General features: G+C 42.5%; 1 protein-coding gene across 1 annotated transcript; it reads left to right on the forward strand.

Moving 5' to 3' along the window:
- The first annotated feature begins 3,054 nt into the window (after positions 1 to 3,054).
- Positions 3,055 to 18,519, forward strand: LOC125883529 (type I phosphatidylinositol 4,5-bisphosphate 4-phosphatase-B-like). The gene is made up of 7 exons (XM_049567852.1): positions 3,055 to 3,351; positions 7,429 to 7,610; positions 8,105 to 8,211; positions 11,707 to 11,818; positions 11,927 to 11,979; positions 12,062 to 12,152; positions 14,022 to 18,519. The coding sequence occupies exons 1-7, from the start codon at positions 3,249 to 3,251 to the stop codon at positions 14,163 to 14,165; spliced, it is 792 nt and encodes a 263-aa protein (XP_049423809.1). The 5' UTR covers positions 3,055 to 3,248; the 3' UTR covers positions 14,166 to 18,519.
- The last annotated feature ends 2,231 nt before the right edge of the window (positions 18,520 to 20,750 follow it).

Below are 20,750 nucleotides of genomic sequence, written 5' to 3' on the forward strand. Positions count from 1 at the left end.
TTTGTGCTGCATGAAAACCATCACTGTCTCAGAAATAACTGAACCATCCAGTTTATAGTGGGTGTTCAAACAGAATGTGGCACTGCGTTGAAAGAAAATGCAAGGAAGGTTGTGGAAAACAAGAAATATGATCCAGAAAATCCAGTTTCAGTGCAGGGGAAGGGTGTCTTCAGATCCAGTGGTTACCCCTTAAGTTTTTCATAGGGGTGGCCAGATGGGGCCACCCCTATGCTGTTTGAAAGGCTTCATTAAAAACTTTTTATCTGCTGACGGACATATCTGTGCGCGATCCTCAAACTATTTTTGTTCTTTCTGGATATTTATTTGGACTACGCACCAGGAGGGTCAGAGTGCAGTGGTAACTTTGAACGATAACAGATGGGGCCACTGAAAATGTTGGGGTGGCACACCAAAACCAAAAGCCATAACTGAAATATGGGACTACTGCTGAAGTATATAGGCTGGTCGAAAACTATGTCAATACGGGTGCTAACAAATTGCACACTCATATAAGCCACTTTGGTTTCTCATTTTATACACTGCTCAAAAAAATTGAGGGAGCGCTTTATCATCACAGTATAACACCAAGTCAGTTAAACTTCAGGGATATCAGTGTGTCCATTTAGGAAGCACACGTGATTGTGAATAAAGATAAATGATAAAACTGTCTGGACTTTTGGGGTTCTGTATAATACAAAGGGTGTACTGTAAATATCTATTTGTTTTTCTTTAGTAGGACAGTCATCATAAACTAACCTTGTTTACTACCTTAGATGGCATTTGTACAATGTTCATTGTGTAAACAAATTTCAAAGAGTGAAAAGCGTCCGTCCATCCATCCATTTTCATCAGTTTATCTGGGGCCAGGTCACGGGGGTAGCAGGTCAAGCAAAGCACCCCAGACGTCCCTCTCCCCAGCTACGCTTTCCAGCTCCTCCTGGGGGACCCCAAGGTGTTCCCAGGCCAGATTAGATAATCCCTCCAGCATGTTCTGGGTCTGCACTGGGGCCTCTTACCAGTGGGACGTGCCCAGAACACCTCTAACAGGAGGCGCCCACCTCAACTGACCCCTTTCGACGTGAAGGAGCAGCGGCTGTACTCCGAGCTCCCTCCAGATGTCCGAACTCTTCACCCTATCTCTAAGGCTGAGCCCAGCGACCTCAAGGAAAAAACTAATTTCGGCCGCTTGTATCTGTGATCTCAATCTTTCGGTCACTACCCAGAATTCATGACCATAGGTGAGGGTTGGGACGTAGATGGACCAGTAAATCGAAAGCTTCGCCTTCTGGCTCAGCTCCCTCTTCACCACGACGGTCCGGCACAGGGCCTGCATCACTGCAGAAGCCGCACCAAACCGCAGATCCATCTCACGCTCCATTCTACCCTCACTTGTGAACAAGACCTTGAGTTACTTGAACTCCCCCGCTTGAGGCAGTAACTAACCACAAGTAACCACAACCCAGAGAGGGCAATCCACCGGTTTCCAGCAGAGAACCATGGCCTCAGACTTGGAGGTGCTGACTCTCATCGCAATTGCTTCACACTTGGCTGCAAACCACCCAGTGCATGCTGGAGGTCACGGTGTGATGAAGCCAACAGAACCACATCATTTGCGAAAAGCAGAGGTGCAATTCTGAAGTCCCCAAACCCCCCAAAAGTGAAAAGTTAAAGTTACAGTGTGTAATTTACGTGGTTGTTTATTAGCAAATATCAACTATTGCTTTCATAAATATATATTTACTAAAGTGTAATGCAATTCACATACAAATGGAAGCTTTCTCATAGGCTTGGAATGATTTCTTTATATATACACAGGCAGGGCGCGGTCTGCTGGAAGCTGCCCTCTTGCGTCGCCATATTTGAATACAGTGGCCGAAAGGGACATACGTGTGTCCCCTTTCACGTTTACCTAGAACTTGCCGTCACTGGAGACGGTTAAGGTGAAGTTCAATCCGGGGCGCTTCTGCGTGAACCTGCTTTGTACTTTTATGATTCTGTCGCACTTTAAATGGAGGACCACACATATGTTTTGCCCCGTAAGAGGGAAACCACGCCACCAAATAAAAGCAAAAGATGAGATAAGCGAGGACGGGACAAAACACTAGTGAATATCGGCGTTGCTTATTCCAGGTGGATTTCACAAAGGATGCGGAGGTTGCCTGCTTTCTGCTAGACAGGTAATTCAATCTGATATTTTAAAATCATTTTGGCTTCATGTTTGCAACTACTTTTCCCTCTCGTCTAAGTTCGAGTTACGTGCTAACGTTATCCTAGCCTCCCTCTCCTCCTCCTCCTCTTCCCTCTGGGTAGCCGAGACACACCTCTTCGCCTGTCCATTCCCGCACCACCTGTACGCCCTCGCCCCCTTCCTCTCCCTGGTCTTCCTCCTCTCCCTCTTCCTCCTCTCCCTGTGTCCTGTGGAAGAACACTCTGGAAACGCATATTATAATCGTACCAACCTATATTTGCCACACTGTGCCGTGACTATCACCTAAAACGTGTTATTTTAGCATTACGGTGCTAATGTTTGCTCGTGTTACCAAAACAATTAGAAATAAAACACTCCTAATATTTATCTCACAGATAACCTATATCTCACTGGTAAGCTATAACATATCGTAACATGGTTTAGATTCCTGAATAAATATTCACCTCGTCGCTAGATACTTCTGAAAAACTCGATAAACTCAAGAATTTGACCGCTGATGTCACTGTTACTCACCATTTTACACACTGAGGCTATAAGGAAAAAAACTATTTCCAAAAACATCTTATTTATAGCACAAAACACTGACCAGAATGTAACAAGCAAATTAGGAAAAACGGATTCAAACAAAAGAATATGACGGTAAATATTACAGTCACGAAGAGCTGCTGCAGATTAGAGCAAAGGAATCTGTAAGACCCTGTTGAAAAGGTTTTACAGACCCAGTAAAGGATGCTGTATATCAGTATTGGAACTCGGCCCTGACTGTCAAACGCCGTTGAGCCCGCCCATCCGAACCGCGCTCGCTGATTGGCCTAGCGCGCTGTCAATCACAGCCGTGACTCAGATCCCAGTCATGTGACAGATGTTTTTGTTTCCTCCCGTGTTCTCGCAGAGTCATGTGGGTGTCAAGCCCCCCCAACTGACAAGCTCCGGGGTCGAAATCTCCTCAGCGGCTCTTCAAGAAGCTCTCTACCGGGGGTCAGAGGGTTTCCCCCGCCGAGGCAGAGGCTCTTCTTGAGGCCGGGATCCGGTGGGAGCGATGGCGGACGGGGAACGGTCGCCGCTGCTATCCGAGCAGCACGACGGGACCAACGGCTACTCTCCCGGGGGCAGCCTGCACGGATATCTGCCAAAACCACAGAGTAAGTCAGCAGTTTGTCTATCAGCAGACATATTTATCGGGTTTACTAACAGCGAAATTTGCGGTTTTATGTCGCATTTAAGTCGGAGAACGTCGATAAACTTCAAATGTTAGCTAGCTTTAGTTTGCTAGCTAGCTAGGTAGCAGTCTGGCTAACGTTAGCTTTGAAATAATGAAGTTACAGTAACACACAGAAGGATTTAATCAACATGAAACCACTTCAGGTGTTGTTAATAAAGTTTAGCAACGTTTTTATGTTACCACAGTGTAGCGACAGTGATCCTGAATACACACCACACAGTGGTTTAAAGTACGACTAAGTTACACTGAAAATACTCCACTACAAGTGAAACCTCACTCTAGTATTTAAGCAGTGTTAGCAAGATGTACTCGCAGTGCTGTAAATGTTCCCTGTCAGTGTTCTTCTCATATATCTGATGCTTTTGGGTTAATATTACAGCTGTTTTAATGTGTATGAGTTTACTGCTGTGGATGTTTCAGGTTGTGCTCATTCAGTCTACAGCTATGCATCAGCTGACAGGATTATCATGTTTGCAGTCGCTGTAAATGAAGCACTCCCTCTTCAAGCTTACCAGAAACATTCAAATTAAATCAGCAGCTCTGGAGATAGTCTTCACTTGACAGGAACGGTGTGAAAATCTGTAATCTGAGCTGTCAGGCAAATGTAGAGGAGTAGAAGAATGATGTTGTGTGATGCTCAGGTAAAGTGCCACGACTAAAGATATCACCACGTTTCGTTCATGTTGGTCATCTTTCGTCTGGGACAGCCCAAAATTGTACAGTGTATCCAGGACTTTAGGGGGACTTTTCCCCTCCTAGTTAGAATTCCTTTAATCTTTGTTCAGGAGGTTTTTACCAGGCGCTGAATTATCCACACAGGTCTCTTCCTCTCTAAAACAAACAGACCAGGTGATTTTAACACAGAGTAAATCAGTTTCATGTTAAAAATCAATGTTTTCTGACACTGTATGGCGTGTCAGAGACGGGCTGCAATACTAGCACCTGCTAATCTATGCTCACCTTTTGTCCCTGATGACTAAAAGTCCAGATGTTCCGGAGGCTTTTAATTTTCATAAATTTCAGCGTCATATGAACAACATTAAAATCACAAATTTCATAAGTTGATTAAAAATGCAACTGCTTTTCTATATCGCGCACAAAGTAAGAAATCAAGTTTGGCATGTTGGACACGGGCTGTTAATGTAGCACCTGCTAATCTGTCGTCAACTTTTTCTCTCATAATCTAAAGCCCTTTTTAAACAGGAATTGTGCAAATTTGCAGGAAAGCCCAATCAGTCTTTTTTCAGCATTGGCAGTATAAAAACAAAATCAGGAAGTGCAGCAAGATGCCGCCTACCTACTTTTGTTCATACAGAATGTGCCTTTTTCGGGGCAATGGGGGGCGTGAGCAAGTAACAACACGTGTAGCTCAGCATGTGACGTAAACAGTGACGTGGGAGGGAAGCCACGGCTGGTCAGTCCTTCGGCGAATCTCTCGTAAGTCAGCCCGTCCTTCACCGTCCCCGTCATCTGACGGTTAATGGCCTCTTCGTTTGCGAGGGCAAGGAGGGCACGCAATTCCTTGTCTCCCCAGTTGCTCATCTTTACAGTGTCTGTCAGGTTTGTGTTTCCCTCTTGCTACTAGCTGCTCGCTAATTCCTGCTATCACTAGTTTCCTGTTTATCCACCGCCAGTGGGTCGCACACGTCTCGGTCTGTTGAAACTAAAAGGGTTCCGCCAATACGCGGTGGAAAATTGAGCACCATGGATCAACTCGCCAGTCCGGCTCTGTGTGTCTAAACGCTCAAAACTTGCCTGCAAAATGGCCCAACATTCGCCAAAAATCTGGCAGTGTAAAAGGGGCTAAAGATTCAGACGTTCAGGAGGTTTATACCAGGAGTCACATTTTCCGTAGAGGTCTCTTCATCTCGAAAACAAACAGACCTGGTGATTTAAACTGGTAAAAACACTGAATTAAGCAGTTCCACGTTAAAAAAAAAATCAGTGTGTCGATTAGTTGATCAACAGAGCATAACTGGACAACAGTTTTCATAATCAATTCTTTAAGTTATTTATCAAACCAAAACAACAACAACAAGAAATATCAAAAAATCTCTCCCCAGTTTCTCAAATGTGAAAATTAGCTTCTTCTCACTGTTTCTGACATTTTCTGGACTAAAAGATTTTTCATTTCATCCGGGAAATAAGTGACAGATGAATCAATACTGAAAATAATCAGCCCTGAAAGAGTTTTAAGTTCTTAAGTTGTATCCAGACTGTGTGTCGTGTCCTGCTCTTAATCCCTCTCCTGTGTCCTGTGTCTTATGACCTGTGAATTTACTTCTTTTTCTCACTTCCTGTTCCTTCTCTTCCTGTATCACTCATGTTAAAGTTTAGCTTTTGGGTGTGCCACTCACTGATAATGTCTCATTAACCCATACAGTTAATATACAGTATTTACTGACCGATACATGACTCACTGTGAGTGCACAGAGGAACAACCAGTTTGAAGCATTGTGTCCGTTATTACAGCTCTAAAACTGACTTTGTGTTTGTGTACTCACTCACTGTGTGTCTTGATATTCAGAGTATCTAAAGCTCTCAAATACAGAAAGCTGCCGTCAGATGTGCGGTCAGGTACCCACAAAATTCATCCTGTTGTGCGATCCAGTTTGAACAATACTCCTCAATATAATGTGAAGACACACCCCCGCTCTGTGTCCCTGAGGTTATTGTTTCGTCTCATAACAGTGCATTTACTGTTTGTGATGTTTGTGGAGGTGGTTTTTGTTTCTGTTGATGCAGCTCACTGCAGAATACCCAGCCCAACGTGACTGAAACAGAGCAGCTAATGTTACTGTAGTGAGACCGGAGTTAGATGCCATCCAGGCAGGCAACGTTATGTCATTGCTTATCACGTAACAGCATTGTTTACATGCGTCATGTGCTCTACGAAATCCACAATATTTCCACACTGCTGATTTATTCCAGAGTAAATAACATCCTCATCGTCTTTCTCTTGGCTGCTTCCCATCTACCTGCCGCTGTTTGACGGTGACACAGACTTTCAAAATAAAACGTATCTTAAAAATGACGATATGTATCGTTTAAACAGCTAATCATTGGCATGCTAATGCTCCGACAGTGACAATGCTAACATGCTAACGTTGAGCAGGTAATCTGTTCACAGTCTTAATGTAGCGTGTTAGCATGCAACAATTGTAAACTAGCTTTTAAAGGCCCAGACACACTAAACAGACTTAAGAGAACTGGTAGCGATGAAGGCCCCCAGCTGCGTCGTCTGATATCACCGTGTTTCGGCCAAAATGTTGCACGTGAACCATCAGTCGACCAGCACACACGCTTTGTGCCTGCCTCATTAGTCTATGATCATCATCCAGAAAAGAAAACTAGAAGAGCATGTTGATGCTAGTTAGCCAGTTAGCACATTAACAACACATTCCGATGTTGAAAGAACAGAGCATATGTACCGTGCGCCACTGAACAACAACACAAACCATCAGGAAACGTTTCTGCTGAAGAGCTCAATGGCTAAAGAAAAATAATCTTACTTAATGGAACATGTTTGTTTTTGTCTCACTCCCTCTTGACTTTAGCTCTTTGTTTACTTTCCTCACTTCCGTTTATTTTTTGGTGCGCTGAGTTGAACTGCCAATCAGAGTGATTTCATTCACCGACGCAGATTGATCATGCTGAGTCAGCTGAAAATTGCAGACAAGGGGCAACAGTGCGGGACACACCAAACCGACTCGGGTGACAGATGCTCACTGACGGCCCAACTTTGACCGACGGCCCTTCGTATGGCTGAGGCTGACGGGAACATTTTCAGTTTTGCAGGTCGTTGGTCATTGTCATCCTTAGAGCCACGGCGCTAGCGTAGCTGTGAAAAGGAAAGGAGGCTTGAAGAGAAAACATGTTTATGCTTTTCAAAGTTCGGGAGCAAAGAAGTATTGTTTTGGTGTTTACTGACCCTCCAATATATATATATAATATACTGACAGTAAACTAACTATATTGTTTCGTCCTGCTTCTCCAGGTTTGGCGCCGTTCCCCAGCTCAGTGGCACCAGGTGAGCCTCCGCCGCCCTACTCGCCGCAGGGCAGCCCGGACAGCAGCAGCGCTCCGGTCATCAGCTGCCGGGTCTGTCAGAGCGCCATATCTGTGGAGGGCAAGACACACCAGCATGTGGTGAAGTGCAGCATCTGCAACGAAGCGACGGTGAGTCACACGGAGTCGTCTACGGAGTGGTGCTGTAGGACTTTGGACTGTTCACAGCTCCTTCACAGGGCTCCCCATCATAAAACCACTCGTCCGCCTGTGTTTCCCAGTGTTTTCAAAGTGAAAGCTGCTGACTGTTAATTTTGTTACCTTCGATTGCTGTATTTCTGCATTACGCTGTAGCTTTGAGATTTTTAGTATTTAATGTTGATACATTTATGCGCACAGTTTTTATTTGATGCCTTGTTTGTTTTTGCTGCTGCAGTTCAGTTTTCTCATAGAAATATGCTGCATTTTTATCAAATGTTAGAAGCCAAATAATGGAATTGATACTAGTTTGGAGTTGTGTTAGCATTTTAGCATGTTTACACACATCAGAATGCGTCTGAAGTTTGAGAACCCATAAAACATCAGCCTCAACAAACTCAAACTCAACAAAGTGACGCGTCTGATATTTCCTTCTCCTGTCTGTGTCTCCATCCTTCTCTCTGTAGCCGATAAAGAACGCCCCTGTTGGAAAGAAGTACGTCCGCTGTCCGTGTAACTGTCTTCTGATCTGCAAAGTCACGTCGCAGAGGATCGCCTGTCCACGACCGTACTGGTGAGAAGCAGAAAAACAGTGTGGGATTATTTTCCACTCCTCTCAGCTCTGGCTTGTTCCCACACCATCTGTGCAGCACAGATCATCCATCCAGCTGCCATTCAGCAAAATACAGTCATGGATGAGATAATGCTGAGGAGCTGTTGTTGTTTTGAGATCATTCAGCTTTTCAGGAATTCCTTCAATAGTAGAAAATGGTTTTAGACATCATATCAGCCTTAATTTCACTGGAGTCACAACAAAGGAGAGCTGTCATCCACATGAAGCAAAAATCACTGTCTTTTGTCAATCATGGTCGCTGGTTTGAAAGTGACAAATTCAGTCGTGTGTTCAAAAACAAATCTGACTCCCCAACGTTAGATTTTTTCCGTGTCTCAGGGCGCATTCACACTGGTGCTATTTGGTCCGCGTTAAACGAACCCTGGTCCGCTTTCACGGGTAGTTTGGTTCGTTTGGAGTGGTGTGAACGCTCAATTGAACTCTGGTGCAGACCATACGAGTGAACGCTGGTCCGCTTGAAAACTGTATTTTGGGTAGGAAAACCCCCAAAGCCAACAGTGCGAACTGGGAGAATCAGAGGTAAAAAAAAAAAGCAAAATTTGGAAATGGAGTAGTGAGGAGGTGCAGGTGCTTATTGATATATGGTCAGAGGACTGTGTAACGCAGTTGCTTGTGGCTACCCACAATGGATTTCTGTTTTCGGTCCTGGCCGGGTTTTCTTCTTCCTCATGGTTTTTTTCTTCCTGGTCAGCGGTCGTTTCGGGCAATACTGCCCCCTGACGAGCAGCTGTTGTAACTGCGTGACGTTGCCCAGGTGGTTTGGTCCACTTTAAAAAGTGCAGTATGAAAGTGAACCGAACCAAATGAAGGTGTGAAATCTTTCGGCATTCCCCGCCCAGTCGAACTGAAAGCGCCCTTAATTCCACTGGTATAAATCATCATAGATTAGCTGTTGTTATTGTATAGCTGAAAGTCTTCAAAATTCTGATTATTGTTTGCAATTTACTGGCGAAGATGCCTGTTCTGAGTCAGAAACAAGACCTCTTTTTTTGGACAAATATAAACATGTTTTTCTGCAAAACTTTTTTGTTTGGGGCGATGAGAGTCAGCACCTCCAAATCTGAAGCCATGGCTCTCTGCGGAAAACAGTGGATTGCCCCCTCCGAGCTGGGAGAGAGTTCCTGCCTCAAGTGAGGGAGTTCAAGTATCTCAGGTTCTTGTTCTCAAGCGAGGGTAAAATGGAGCGTGAGATGGATCGGCGGTTTGGCGCGGCTTCTGCTGCGATACGGGAGCTTCACCAGGCTGTTGTGGTAAAGATAGAGAGAGAGCTGAGGCTGAAGGCGATTAATCGTCCATCGATGTCCCAATCCTCACCTCTGGTCATGAGCTCTGAGTAGTGACCAAAACATTGAGATCGCATACACAAGCGGCCGAAATGAGTTTCCTCTGGGCTCAGCCTTAGAGACAGGGTGAGAAGCATAGACTTTGGGTGGGACCTCAGAGTAGAGCCGCTACTCCTTTGCGTCAAAGTGGTCAGTTGAGGTGGTTCGAGCATCTGATCAGGATCCTCCTGGGCGCCTCCTGTTAGAGGTGTTCCAGGCACGTCCCACTGGTAGGAGGCCCCGGGGAAGACCCAGAACACTCTGGAGGTATTACATATCTCATCTGGCCTGGGAACGCCCCCAGGAGGAGCTGGAAAGCGTTGCTGCGGAGAGGGATGTCTGGGGTGCTTTGCTTGGCTTGCTGCCCCTGCAATAAGCGGATAATGCGTAATTTAAACCCTAATATTGCCTTTTTGCCCACCTGGGGGCAGCGGAAACAAGCTGTACACCCACAAATATATTATTTCCGTTAAAAGTTTTCATGGCAAACTCGTTGAAAAGTTGTTTATTTACACGGAGCAACATTGTTGTTCATTTAGAGTTGTGGGAAAGAGAGAGAGAGAGAGAAAGAGAGGGGATGACATGCTGCAAAGGGCCCGAGGCCGCTGTGGGAAGGATTTAAAGGTATACGCACTACCCATAGAAGAATGTCCCCTAGGATCTATATATATATAAATCAACAGGTGATTTCCTTCTTGTAGTAAAATCCTAAATGATTGAGCTGTTTTTTTTCCACCTGGACCTTTATGCTCTGCCATTTCTCCTCTAATCATCACACAGTTTTTTGTCGAGCCGCGAGTGTGACATAGGTTTACATTACCAAATGTTTATGACAAAATCACTTGACAACACCGACTCCCGTGTGCGCACGGCGAGAGAGGACAGGGAGAGCCACTGAATGAGTTCCCTCTGAGCAGTAACTCATTAAAAGAGTCTGTGAAGTCTCGCCACAGTTTATTCCACACTACTGAAGCTCTTCCTCTTTTTGCAACCACCACGGAGTCCGTAATAATTTCACTTTCAACCATGCTTGTTGTTGCTGTGGGTAACAGTATGACGTCAATATGTCAGCAGGCATGATCGAGGTGATAAGGCACACTACTACAGAGGGCAGACAGCCTGCCACTCAAAGCGGCCATGCCCTGAATTATGCATAACTTTAAGCCTTAGTAAAATGTAAATGGTTGAGTAATATAAAAATTCATCCTCTGTACACTTGGCGTGAATATTGAAAGTAGCTATAGAGATCAAAACTGTTTTTTCTACCAGGCTGTAAACATGTTCATTTCTGCTGTAAAGTTGAACATTTTAACATGGTGGTCTAGAGGGATTGACTTGTTTCTGAAGCCAGCCTCAAGTGGCCATTAGTGGAACTGCAGTATTTTGGCACTTTCATGTTGGCTTCATCTTTCAGCCCCAGAAGCTGCTGCTTGACTCTACCCGGTGAGCTTCTGGAGCATCCTACCAGAGCTTTTTTTGCGGAAAAGAGTCGCCTGCTGTTGAAAATGACGCTGGAAAACCAAAACAATCAGCTGAATGACACTAAAACGCTCAGTAGAGCTGCGTGAAACTACACTACAGCTGTGTAATGACTCTGTGGTTTTGTTATTATGAGCAACACCTTTCACCGTGGCTGACATAAAATACGCCCAAATGCTCAAATGTATGTTGTAACACAAGCAGCAAGAAAACAAAAATCATGTCAGAGTCCAGTAAATATAAAAATCCATTGACTTTTCTTACACTTCTCTTATATCCCACACAGTTTAAGAGGAAGTGGTCAGGGTTGTCTTTTTGTGACATTAAAGTGTGGCCTCGTGTGTAGACCACATACGTCCCGGCAGCGTCACGTGTCATTTCAAAGCTTTGAGCAGCAAAGGAGCAGCCACAGTTTGTGCGGAGATGAGAGACGATAAAAAAAAAACTTTAAGGAAAACTTTATTCATATACCACTTTTCAAAATTATTTTCACATTAAGAGAAGGAACACATTATACAGAATCAGAGAGCCTGGTGCAAACAGCTGAGTAGATTAACATTAAAACAAACAAAAACACACATGTGACACATGTTTATTTATTAGTTTATTCATTTATTATTTTTTTCTCTGTCAGTAAACGCATCATCAACCTGGGACCAGTTCACATTGGCAGGGAAAGTCCTGAACCGCAGCATCAGCCCGTTGGCATCAGGATCATCTGCGGACACTGCTCCAACACATTCCTGGTACTCACACACAGATGACAGTGCAAGTTTCACTTCTTTATTATTTTATTTTTAATCAGTCATCTTCAGAATTATTCACTGATGCTCCACTTCCTGTTTCTCCTCCAGTGGACGGAGTTTTCAGACCGGACCTTGGCCCGATGTCCTCACTGCCGAAAAGTGTAAGAGCCCCAACATCTCCCTCCAACAAACAGTTCTTCTGTTTTGACTGTTTATAATATATTTCCCTGCTTTTGTTTGCAGCTCTTCTATTGGTCGGCGGTACCCCAGGAGGAGGAGCCTGCTGTGCTTCCTGCTGTTCATTGTGCTTGTCGCCTCCACTGCAGGACTCATGGTGTGTGTGTGTGTGTGTGTGTGTGTGTGTGTGAGAAGACAGTTTAGAAAGAAGAGCATTTTTTTATGCCTTGATGTCGGTGATAACGTTGGCCACAGCCATAATGTTTTCAGGTTATCTGTCAGTCCCATTCTCATCAACACAATATCTCAAAAAGAGGGAATGCCTTTAAATTTGGCAAAGACATCTCCTTGAACTCAGCAATGAACTGATTAGAATTTAGTTGTCAAAGGTCAAGGTCATTGTGACCTTCCATCCATCTCATTCTTGTCAATGTGATATCTCAAGAAAAGCTTTAGGGAATTTCTTCGAATTTGGCACAAACATCCCCTTGGACTCAAGAATAAACCGATTAGCATTTGGTGTTCTCAGGTTAAAGGTCAAGATTACATTGACCTCTCAAAATGTATTTTAAGATCACTGTAACCTTACATCCACCTCATTCTCGTGGAGGTAATATCAGTACACCTCAAGGAAATTTCTTCAAATTTGGTACAACTGATCACTTAGTCTCAACAATGATGGATGGTCAAGGTCATTGTGACCTTGTGTCTGTCTCATTCTTTTAAACACAGTCTCTTACAGAAGAGCTTGGAGCATTTTTCTTCAAATTTGGCAAAAATATCCACTTGGACTCAAGAATGAACTGATTAGAATTTGGTGGTCAAAGGTCAAGGTCACTGTACCCTTGCCTCCGTCTCATTGTTGTGAAGGCGATATCTCAAGAACGCTTTAAGGGAATTGCTACAAATTTGGCACAAATGTCCCCTTGGAATCAACGATAAACAGATAAGATTTTGGTGATCATGGGTCAAGGTCACTGTGACCTTGTCTACCTCAATCTTGTGAACATGATGCATCAAGAAGAGCTTCAAGGGATTATTTTAAAAGTTTGGCACAAATCGTAAGTTGGACTCAACTATAAACTGATTTGCTTTTGGTGGTCAAAGGTCAAGGTCACTATGACATTGTGGCCATCGTATTCTAATAAAGGTGATATTTCAGGAACAGCTTCAGGACATTTCTTCAAATCTGGCTCAAACGACTCTTGGACTCAAGGATAAAGTGATTTGATTTTGATGGTCAAGGTCACTGTCACCTTACATCAATCGTATTGTTGTAAACGCAATCTCTCAAGAAGGCCTTGTGGCATTTCCCTCAAATTTGGCAAAAAACATCCACTTGAACTCATTAGAATTTTGTGAGCAAAGGTCAACATCACTGTGACCTTGTCTATCTCATTCTGTCTCAGGGGTATCTTAAGGGGAGCACAAGGGAATTTTGTAAAGGTTTGGCATACACGTCAACTTGGACTCAACAAAACTGATTAGATTTTGGTGGTCCAAAGTCAAGGTCACTGTGACCTTGCATCCACCCCCTTCTTGTGAAGGCAATATCTCAAGAACAGCTGAAGTACATTTCTTTAACTTTGGCACAAACGGTCACTTGGACTCAATGATGAACCGATTTTGATGATCAAGGTTACCGTGACCTTGCGTCAGTCTCATTCTCCTGTACACAATATCTCAATAAGGCCTTGATGGAGCTTCCTCAGATTTAGCAAAAACATGAACTTGGACTCAAGAATGAAATATATTAATATATGTTGTGCCAAAACACTTTTCTGGCCTCAGCATCATATCTCAGGAACAGAAGGGGAGACATTTGGTCAGAGTTGAGGACTGTAATTGTGGGTATCCATTTTGAAACTGTCCTGAGTGTTTAGATCTGTGCTGCCGGGTGAAGACGTGTATGAAGCATGTTTTCACAGACATGGATGTAAACTGTAAGTGGTAACATGAGTTGCACACGGAGGCATACAGCCACGAGGCAGTCATTTTACTTTCCCTTATAACTTTCTGTTTTCAGGTTGGCACGTGGAGGCCTGCCCAGAACTCCAAAGGGATCTACGTTTCGTGGGTGCTGCTGATCCTGCTCGCTCTGTTCACCATGGCAAGAACCATCTACTGGAGGTGTCTGAAAATCAGCGACCCCATATCCAACATCACGTAGAGAGACAGAGACAGAGAGGGTGAGAGAAAGAAAAGGAAGGTGAGAGGGCTAGTGGATTAAGAGAGGGAGGAGAAGAGTCAACATGTTGTCAGTGAACCACATTTCTAAAATCATGATAGGTACAGAGATACAGATACAGGAGAGGTGTGAGGAGACGGAAGCAAGAGAGGGAACGATTCATGTACGATATTTAAAATCAAATTCCACATTCATGCCAGATTGAATTACCCAAAATATGAGCTGGAAAAAATCTTTATAATAATTACAACATGTAGAGTTTTCTGAAATTAGGGATGGTTGTCTGTAGAGCTGTTGGAGACATAAGGAGCTTGAGGTAAACACAGACAGGCGGATGAGCCAGACAAGAGAGAGCAGGAAAAAACCTCTTGAAAATATTTGTTTTTGACCCTGTAGTTTTCTTTGGTGTTGGACTAATGTGTCGTTTCAAAGCCTGGTGCTGCTGTTACTCAACTGGAGCTGCCAGTAGCTGTTACGCTCACAACAATATTATTTAAACGGGCTGTAGTTTTTGTGCCCCAAAATCAGAAGGAAATGAAATCATAGTAAACAAGAATAGTAAAGAGGTTGAGGTTAACTGTTCGTAAGTTGAGCTCTGGTTTGTATAGGTAGATGGAGACATACATGAGGTGAAGGTGTTTTAGGTAGATGTTAAAGGGATAGTTCCGATTTTTTGAAGTGAGGTTGTATAAGGCACTTATCCATAGTCAGTGCATTACTTGCAGTTGTCAGGACACCCCTATTTTGGAGAAGCAGACTTGAGTAACGCCACAGAAGCTAAACAATTTTTTCAGTTTAAGTATTTTCACCGCTTTACCTCAGTGATTTCTGAAGAACTGAAGCTGTTATATCTCTCTCTTCAAAGCCGCCAGACCCCACTGACAAAAACAGTAATTTTACCTTGCGGAACACGTGGGGTTGCCGGTCTACCGCTGCCTCCATCAGTTAGTTTGTTTGTGTTATTGTGTGACTTCAGCATCAAAAAGAGTAAGTTCAGGTTCAGCAAAGTCACAGAATATCACAAAAAGATCAAACCACAGAGGCAGTGGTGGACCAGCAGCTCCTGTGGTCTGTGAGTAAATTTACTGATTTTGTCAATGGAGTCTGGCAGCAAAGTAAACTGAAAATAGGCTATATATAGTGTACAGTCAAAATGATATACATTATTTTAAGGTGGCTAAAATATCTTTTGCTGTGACGCCCGTCCACAGCAGCACATCGCTTAGCTTCTATACCGGGACTCCTGCCTGCTTCTCGAAACTGGGGGCGTGCCGACCACCATCTCCTGTTAGTAATACACTGATTATGGATAAGTACCTCAAAAAACTATCCCTTTAAGTTATGTAATTACACCAAATGGGATGAAAAACAATTAATCCTGCAGTAATCACACTGAGCAGGTTGAAGGGAAGAAACACAACGTGCTTATATTTGCTATTTTATTTTTGTTATTCTGTGCCAGTTTTCTTTCCTGGGTCCAGCTGGAAAGTTTTCTTCTAAACTGAAGTAACGTGTGACTAAATCCCACATCATGGCTGTCAAGATGTTAAGAACGAGAACATGAAATAGTTTGTTTCATTGCAGAGAGCTGATATCACTCACTTCTGTGCGGCTAATATGCAGCTACAGCCAGCAGCCACTCAGCTTAGCATAAAACAGGGAGAAACAGCTCACTGTCAAACACATCATGTCTTGTTTGTTAAAATAGAGCTGCAACAATCAGTCGATTTATTGACTTTTCTTTGTCATTTGACAGTGGCATTCATGCAATAGAGTAACAAGCTAACGTTGGGTCAGAAATGCTTAACATTTTTTGCCGACATTAGATATCATACAAAAGCCAAATACTGTGTCGTATTAGGTACATGTGAGCTGTAAATTCACCACTTCCAAGCAGAAGAGAGAAGATGGCGTGGAAGTTGGGAGCGCTCAGTCCGCAACAAAATCTGGGGACCAAAACGTCCCTAGAAGCACACAGCACACGTAGAAACAATGACTGCTTGACTCCATGTGATGATTCGAATCTCAGACTCCCAAAGGGCAGCTCTAGAAAATAATCATTATTTGCAGCCCTATTTTAAATGCAAAGTATAAAAACAGCAAGTTGTGGTTTTTACGTAGTGTCGTGTGTGTGGGAATATTTCTTATCCAAGTGTTTTTATGACCTTTGTACAGAGCCAGGCTCGCTGTTTCCCCCTGTCTCTAGTCCTTATGCTAAGCTAAGCTAACCGGCTGCTGGCTTTAGCTTCATATTTAACACACACAGACGGGAGACATAACGATCTTCTCAGTTATCTCTGGGCAAGAAAGAAAGTAAGTGCGTTTCCCAAAACATTAAACTATTACTTTCAGCATTTGTATTTAAATTTGAGCAGGAACAAACCAAAATCGCCTGTCAATTTTTCTGGTAAAATACATACAAACATAAAACATCACCGAAGTCAAAGTGCACATATCCGTTAAATCCAGTTGATACAAGGAACCACACAAGTTTTGTTTTGGGGCAGAGTTCATTTCATAACAAGATAACGTGTATAATATAATGAGGGAAATGCAATTAATAAAGGGTGTACATGTGAATCAATACGCAGGCATTATTCAGAGTAAATGGCATGATCTTTTTTACATTTTTTCAAAGTCAGTCTTGTAAAATATCTGCGCTTAGATCATCTCACTGGGATTTTGGGGCATTTGATTGAAATTGTTTATCATGTTTGAGAATGGTTCACATCGGAGGACCTCACAGTTCTGGGCTGACACGATGATAAACATGCCGTGAGCTGATCCTCTAAACTGGACTCAAAGTTAATGTCACAACATGTCAAACTTCAGCAATAAACACCTCATGTTCTGCTAAAATCTTCTGAACTAAAACTATGAAACTGCAGTTTCACTTGTTGAAGTCACTGATGGAAATCACTTGAAGCACACACATGGGAAATGATTTATTTATTTATCTCCTCTCTTCTTAATTCACATCCGTCTTATTTGAATCAAACTGAAGTTAGCTGACACACCAGGAAACCTTTCTCTTTTCGGGCACGGTCACACGCGACGCGATACTCGTGCATAGAAAAGCTAGCCTGCTACTAAACATTGCAAAATATAATGTTAGTGGTACACCTCCCATTTTCTTACGTTCCACACCTGTCTCATGACACACTGTCAGCCAGGTAGCGTCTCTCACGTGAGGCAGTTCATATTTTTCATGGTCAGTGTCAGACAGTATCTGCAGGTTAAACATGGCAACAATAATCACGTCCTCCATTTTGCTATTGGAGGAGGCTGCAACTTCGCTTGTCAAAGTTCACCAAAGTTGAACTGCACCCAATGCGAAGACGTAAATTAGGGCTGGGCAATATGTTGTCACGATATTTTAGACTGTATCTGGACTTCATTAATGCTAGGACCAAATGCGCTCTCTTATGTGAGTTGAAGGGATGACTATTATTTTTTTTTCTTTTCAGATATGTTAACACATTTCATTTGATTAATGATCATCAATAATGTGGACATACCGACTTAATGGGTTAAGGTGAGCATTAATAGAAATAAAAGTCTGGGAAGTGATAAATTTACATCACTTAATTATATTTCAGCCTTTAAAGAGAAGGAAAAAACATAATTCATGCCGTATCTCGATACAACAGTATCCAAAATCTAAGACAATATGTAGTCTGATATCTCGCTATGATATTGCCCAGCTTTAACGTGAATTTGCTTTATCACCGGAAACATGTGTCTCATTTGCCCCTCTGCTCGCGTTGAGTGGAAGTGAACGGGTGGCAAAAAACGTCCTCCAGGGATGAAGTTAATCTGTAGGCTGATGCAGAGGTTAGCTCTGCCCCGGTTACCACGTTATAAAGCCTGTGGGATTTTTCTATCGGATTTTGGATTATTGCAGAAAATAAGCTCTGTGGCGAACAAAAATCAATGAAACTTTTGCTCAGCAAGATAATCTTAACAAATAAAGACAATTTATATGATTTTTGAAGCCTAAATTAAAGTAAAGTAAAAAGCTAACGTTAGACAATAAAAAGTGCAAAAGTGTGAACTCATTTCCGCACTCCTGGAGCACTCTATATATTCCCTGATGATAACTTTGCTCATGTGTGACCGTGCCCTCAATGTGTAAATATGTTCAGTGGGATGTTGATTTCTTTGGACTGTACAGAATTATCAGAGCTGTTGCTTCCCCTTTGTGGCTGATTAATGTAAGTACCATGTTGCACTATGTTGTACTGATGTACTACTACTGTAATGTTTCTGTCAATATTATTCTGGTGGATTGATTTTTTTTTTTGTATATTGTGAAACAAAGTAATACTTTTAACGAGCTCCTCCGACTCAAATGACTCTTATTTTCTGTTATAGGTTTATGTACCACAGGCGTTGGGGATTATTGTCAATTCATCACTTAATATTTAGTGTTTAGCTGGGGTTGACAGTAACAGTTACCAGTTTGCTATTGGCAGCCATTTTGAAAAACTGGCAACCAATTCTTGGCCTTGGATTGGCATCAGGTGCATTCACTTTTAATATATATATAAAAATTAGGACAGAAAACTGCAAAATGTGCACCCCCAAAATAAATAAATGTAAGATTTGTTGCATTCTTTATATTTTCGTATTGTGACGCAACACAAGTCTTTTTTAAAACAATGGCAAAGCTAATTTACATGTTTGACATCACCACAAACAAATGCATAAACTGATTAAACTGACAAAGAACCAGATGAACCTGAACAAATACACTGCTCAAAAAGTCAAATTAAGTCAGTTAAACTTAAGGAATATCAATCTGTCCATTCAGGGAGCACCAGTGATTGTGAATCAGTTTCAGCTGCTTTGGTGCAAATCAAAGTGACAACAGGTGCAATGGAGAGACAAAAGTAAAATTGCTCTCTTCTTATCCTTCTTGACTGATTCTTCTCTAGTTTGGTCTTCTGCTAGTGTCCTCATCACTACTGGTAGCATGAGGCCGTACCTGTAGCCCATTCAGGTTGCACAGGTAGTCCAGCTCCTCCACGATGGCACATCCATGGTCTGGGGAGGCATTTTCTTGGAGGGTCACACAGACCTCCATGCCATAGCCAACAGTACCCTTACTGCTGTTAGGTACCAGGATGAAATCATCAGAGCGATTGTCAGACCTTCCGCTGGTGCAGCGAGCCCTGGGTTCCTGGATGATAAAGGCATTGATGCCATTGACTGGCCCTCTCGTTGCCCTGACTTAAATCCAATTGAGCACCTATGGGATGTTATGTATCGGTACCACCACAGACTGTCCAGGAGCTCACTGATGGCCTAATCCAGGACACCATCCGCCGACTCATCAGGAGCATGCTCAGACGTTGTTGGGAGTGCATACTTGCAGGCATTACCGTGATAGAATTCACACAAGTTACATCAGCCTGTGATTTAAATTTTTACTTTGATTTTCGGTGTGATTTTGAATCCAGCCCTCAGTGGGTTGATGAGTTTGGTTTCTGTTGACCGTTGTTGCGTCATTTTGTTCTCAACAAATTATACAGTGTACATCAGTAAAGATTGTCAACTTGAATAATAACTTGATCTGATCTGTGATTTAAGTGTTCCCTTAATTTTTTGAGCAGTGTAGATTAAATATTACAATAAGACAAACACAACTACAAAGGTTTTTGTTCATTACTGCAGTAAAACTTTAAAATGTTCTTTTATGTCACATTTTCATTGTTAAGCTAAGGTAAAACTGCGTCGCATTACTCAGAACCTAAGGTAGCTAAATATGACCACTATATTTTCTGTTTCGGCAACCAGAAGCTGATGCCTGGTAAGTAGTTGACCGCTTGGCGACCACTTTTAAAAAGTTGAGCCCTGTTTAGGACTAGGACTGGAACAATGTAAAAAAGTCATGTCACAGTTGTCCTGGCTAAAATAATTTGAATTCAAGACATTATCCTGATAATCACTAAACTCTTAAATGGCACCAAAACACAATGAAATCGTTAAATTTGGTTTTACATTTGGTTAAAAAACATATTTTTATTGCATCACAGAGAGGACACAGAAGTTTTTCTCGTGAACAATCCAACAATCTTTGAAACCGTCTTCTGTCATGATGACAGGCTTAAACGTTCCTATGTGGCATTTCAAAATAAAACACAAATTTAAAACAGATCTGTGTGTTAGCAAGCATGACAGCTTATTCAAGTCACCTGTGAAGATGTTCCTCATTATTTGGACAATTGAAATTCACCATGATCAACCCAAGTGTTTTCTAATATGATCTGTAATTAAACTGCCTGCCATCCCTATTAAGGGCACGTATTAAAATATTACCAAGGAAAAAAAAGGACCACCAATACTGAAATTAAATGTTTTTACCTCTGAGTTCACAGTGGACATTCTCAGTTAACTTTGGTCCTGTTTGTGCCCCCTGATGACTAAAACCCTCCTGCATGAATTTGCTGTTAAAATACTACTAAAAATAAAAAGATCTAACTTATTCTGACTCGTCCAAAACCTCTAGATGTCTTGTCAAATAATTATTAAATAATGAAATACTTGGAAGCAGTAAATCTTACT

This window comes from Epinephelus fuscoguttatus, linkage group LG23, assembly GCF_011397635.1.
Source record: "Epinephelus fuscoguttatus linkage group LG23, E.fuscoguttatus.final_Chr_v1".
NCBI lineage: Eukaryota > Metazoa > Chordata > Actinopteri > Perciformes > Serranidae > Epinephelus > Epinephelus fuscoguttatus.

Excerpts from the sequence above, each read along its gene's own strand:
- LOC125883529 (XM_049567852.1), top strand. The coding sequence starts at position 3,249 with ATGGCGGACGGGGAACGGTCGCCGCTGCTATCCGAGCAGCACGACGGG. Across the intron at positions 7,611-8,104 it reads GCATCTGCAACGAAGCGACG|CCGATAAAGAACGCCCCTGT; the intron begins GTGAGTCACACG and ends TTCTCTCTGTAG. Across the intron at positions 11,819-11,926 it reads ACTGCTCCAACACATTCCTG|TGGACGGAGTTTTCAGACCG; the intron begins GTACTCACACAC and ends TTTCTCCTCCAG.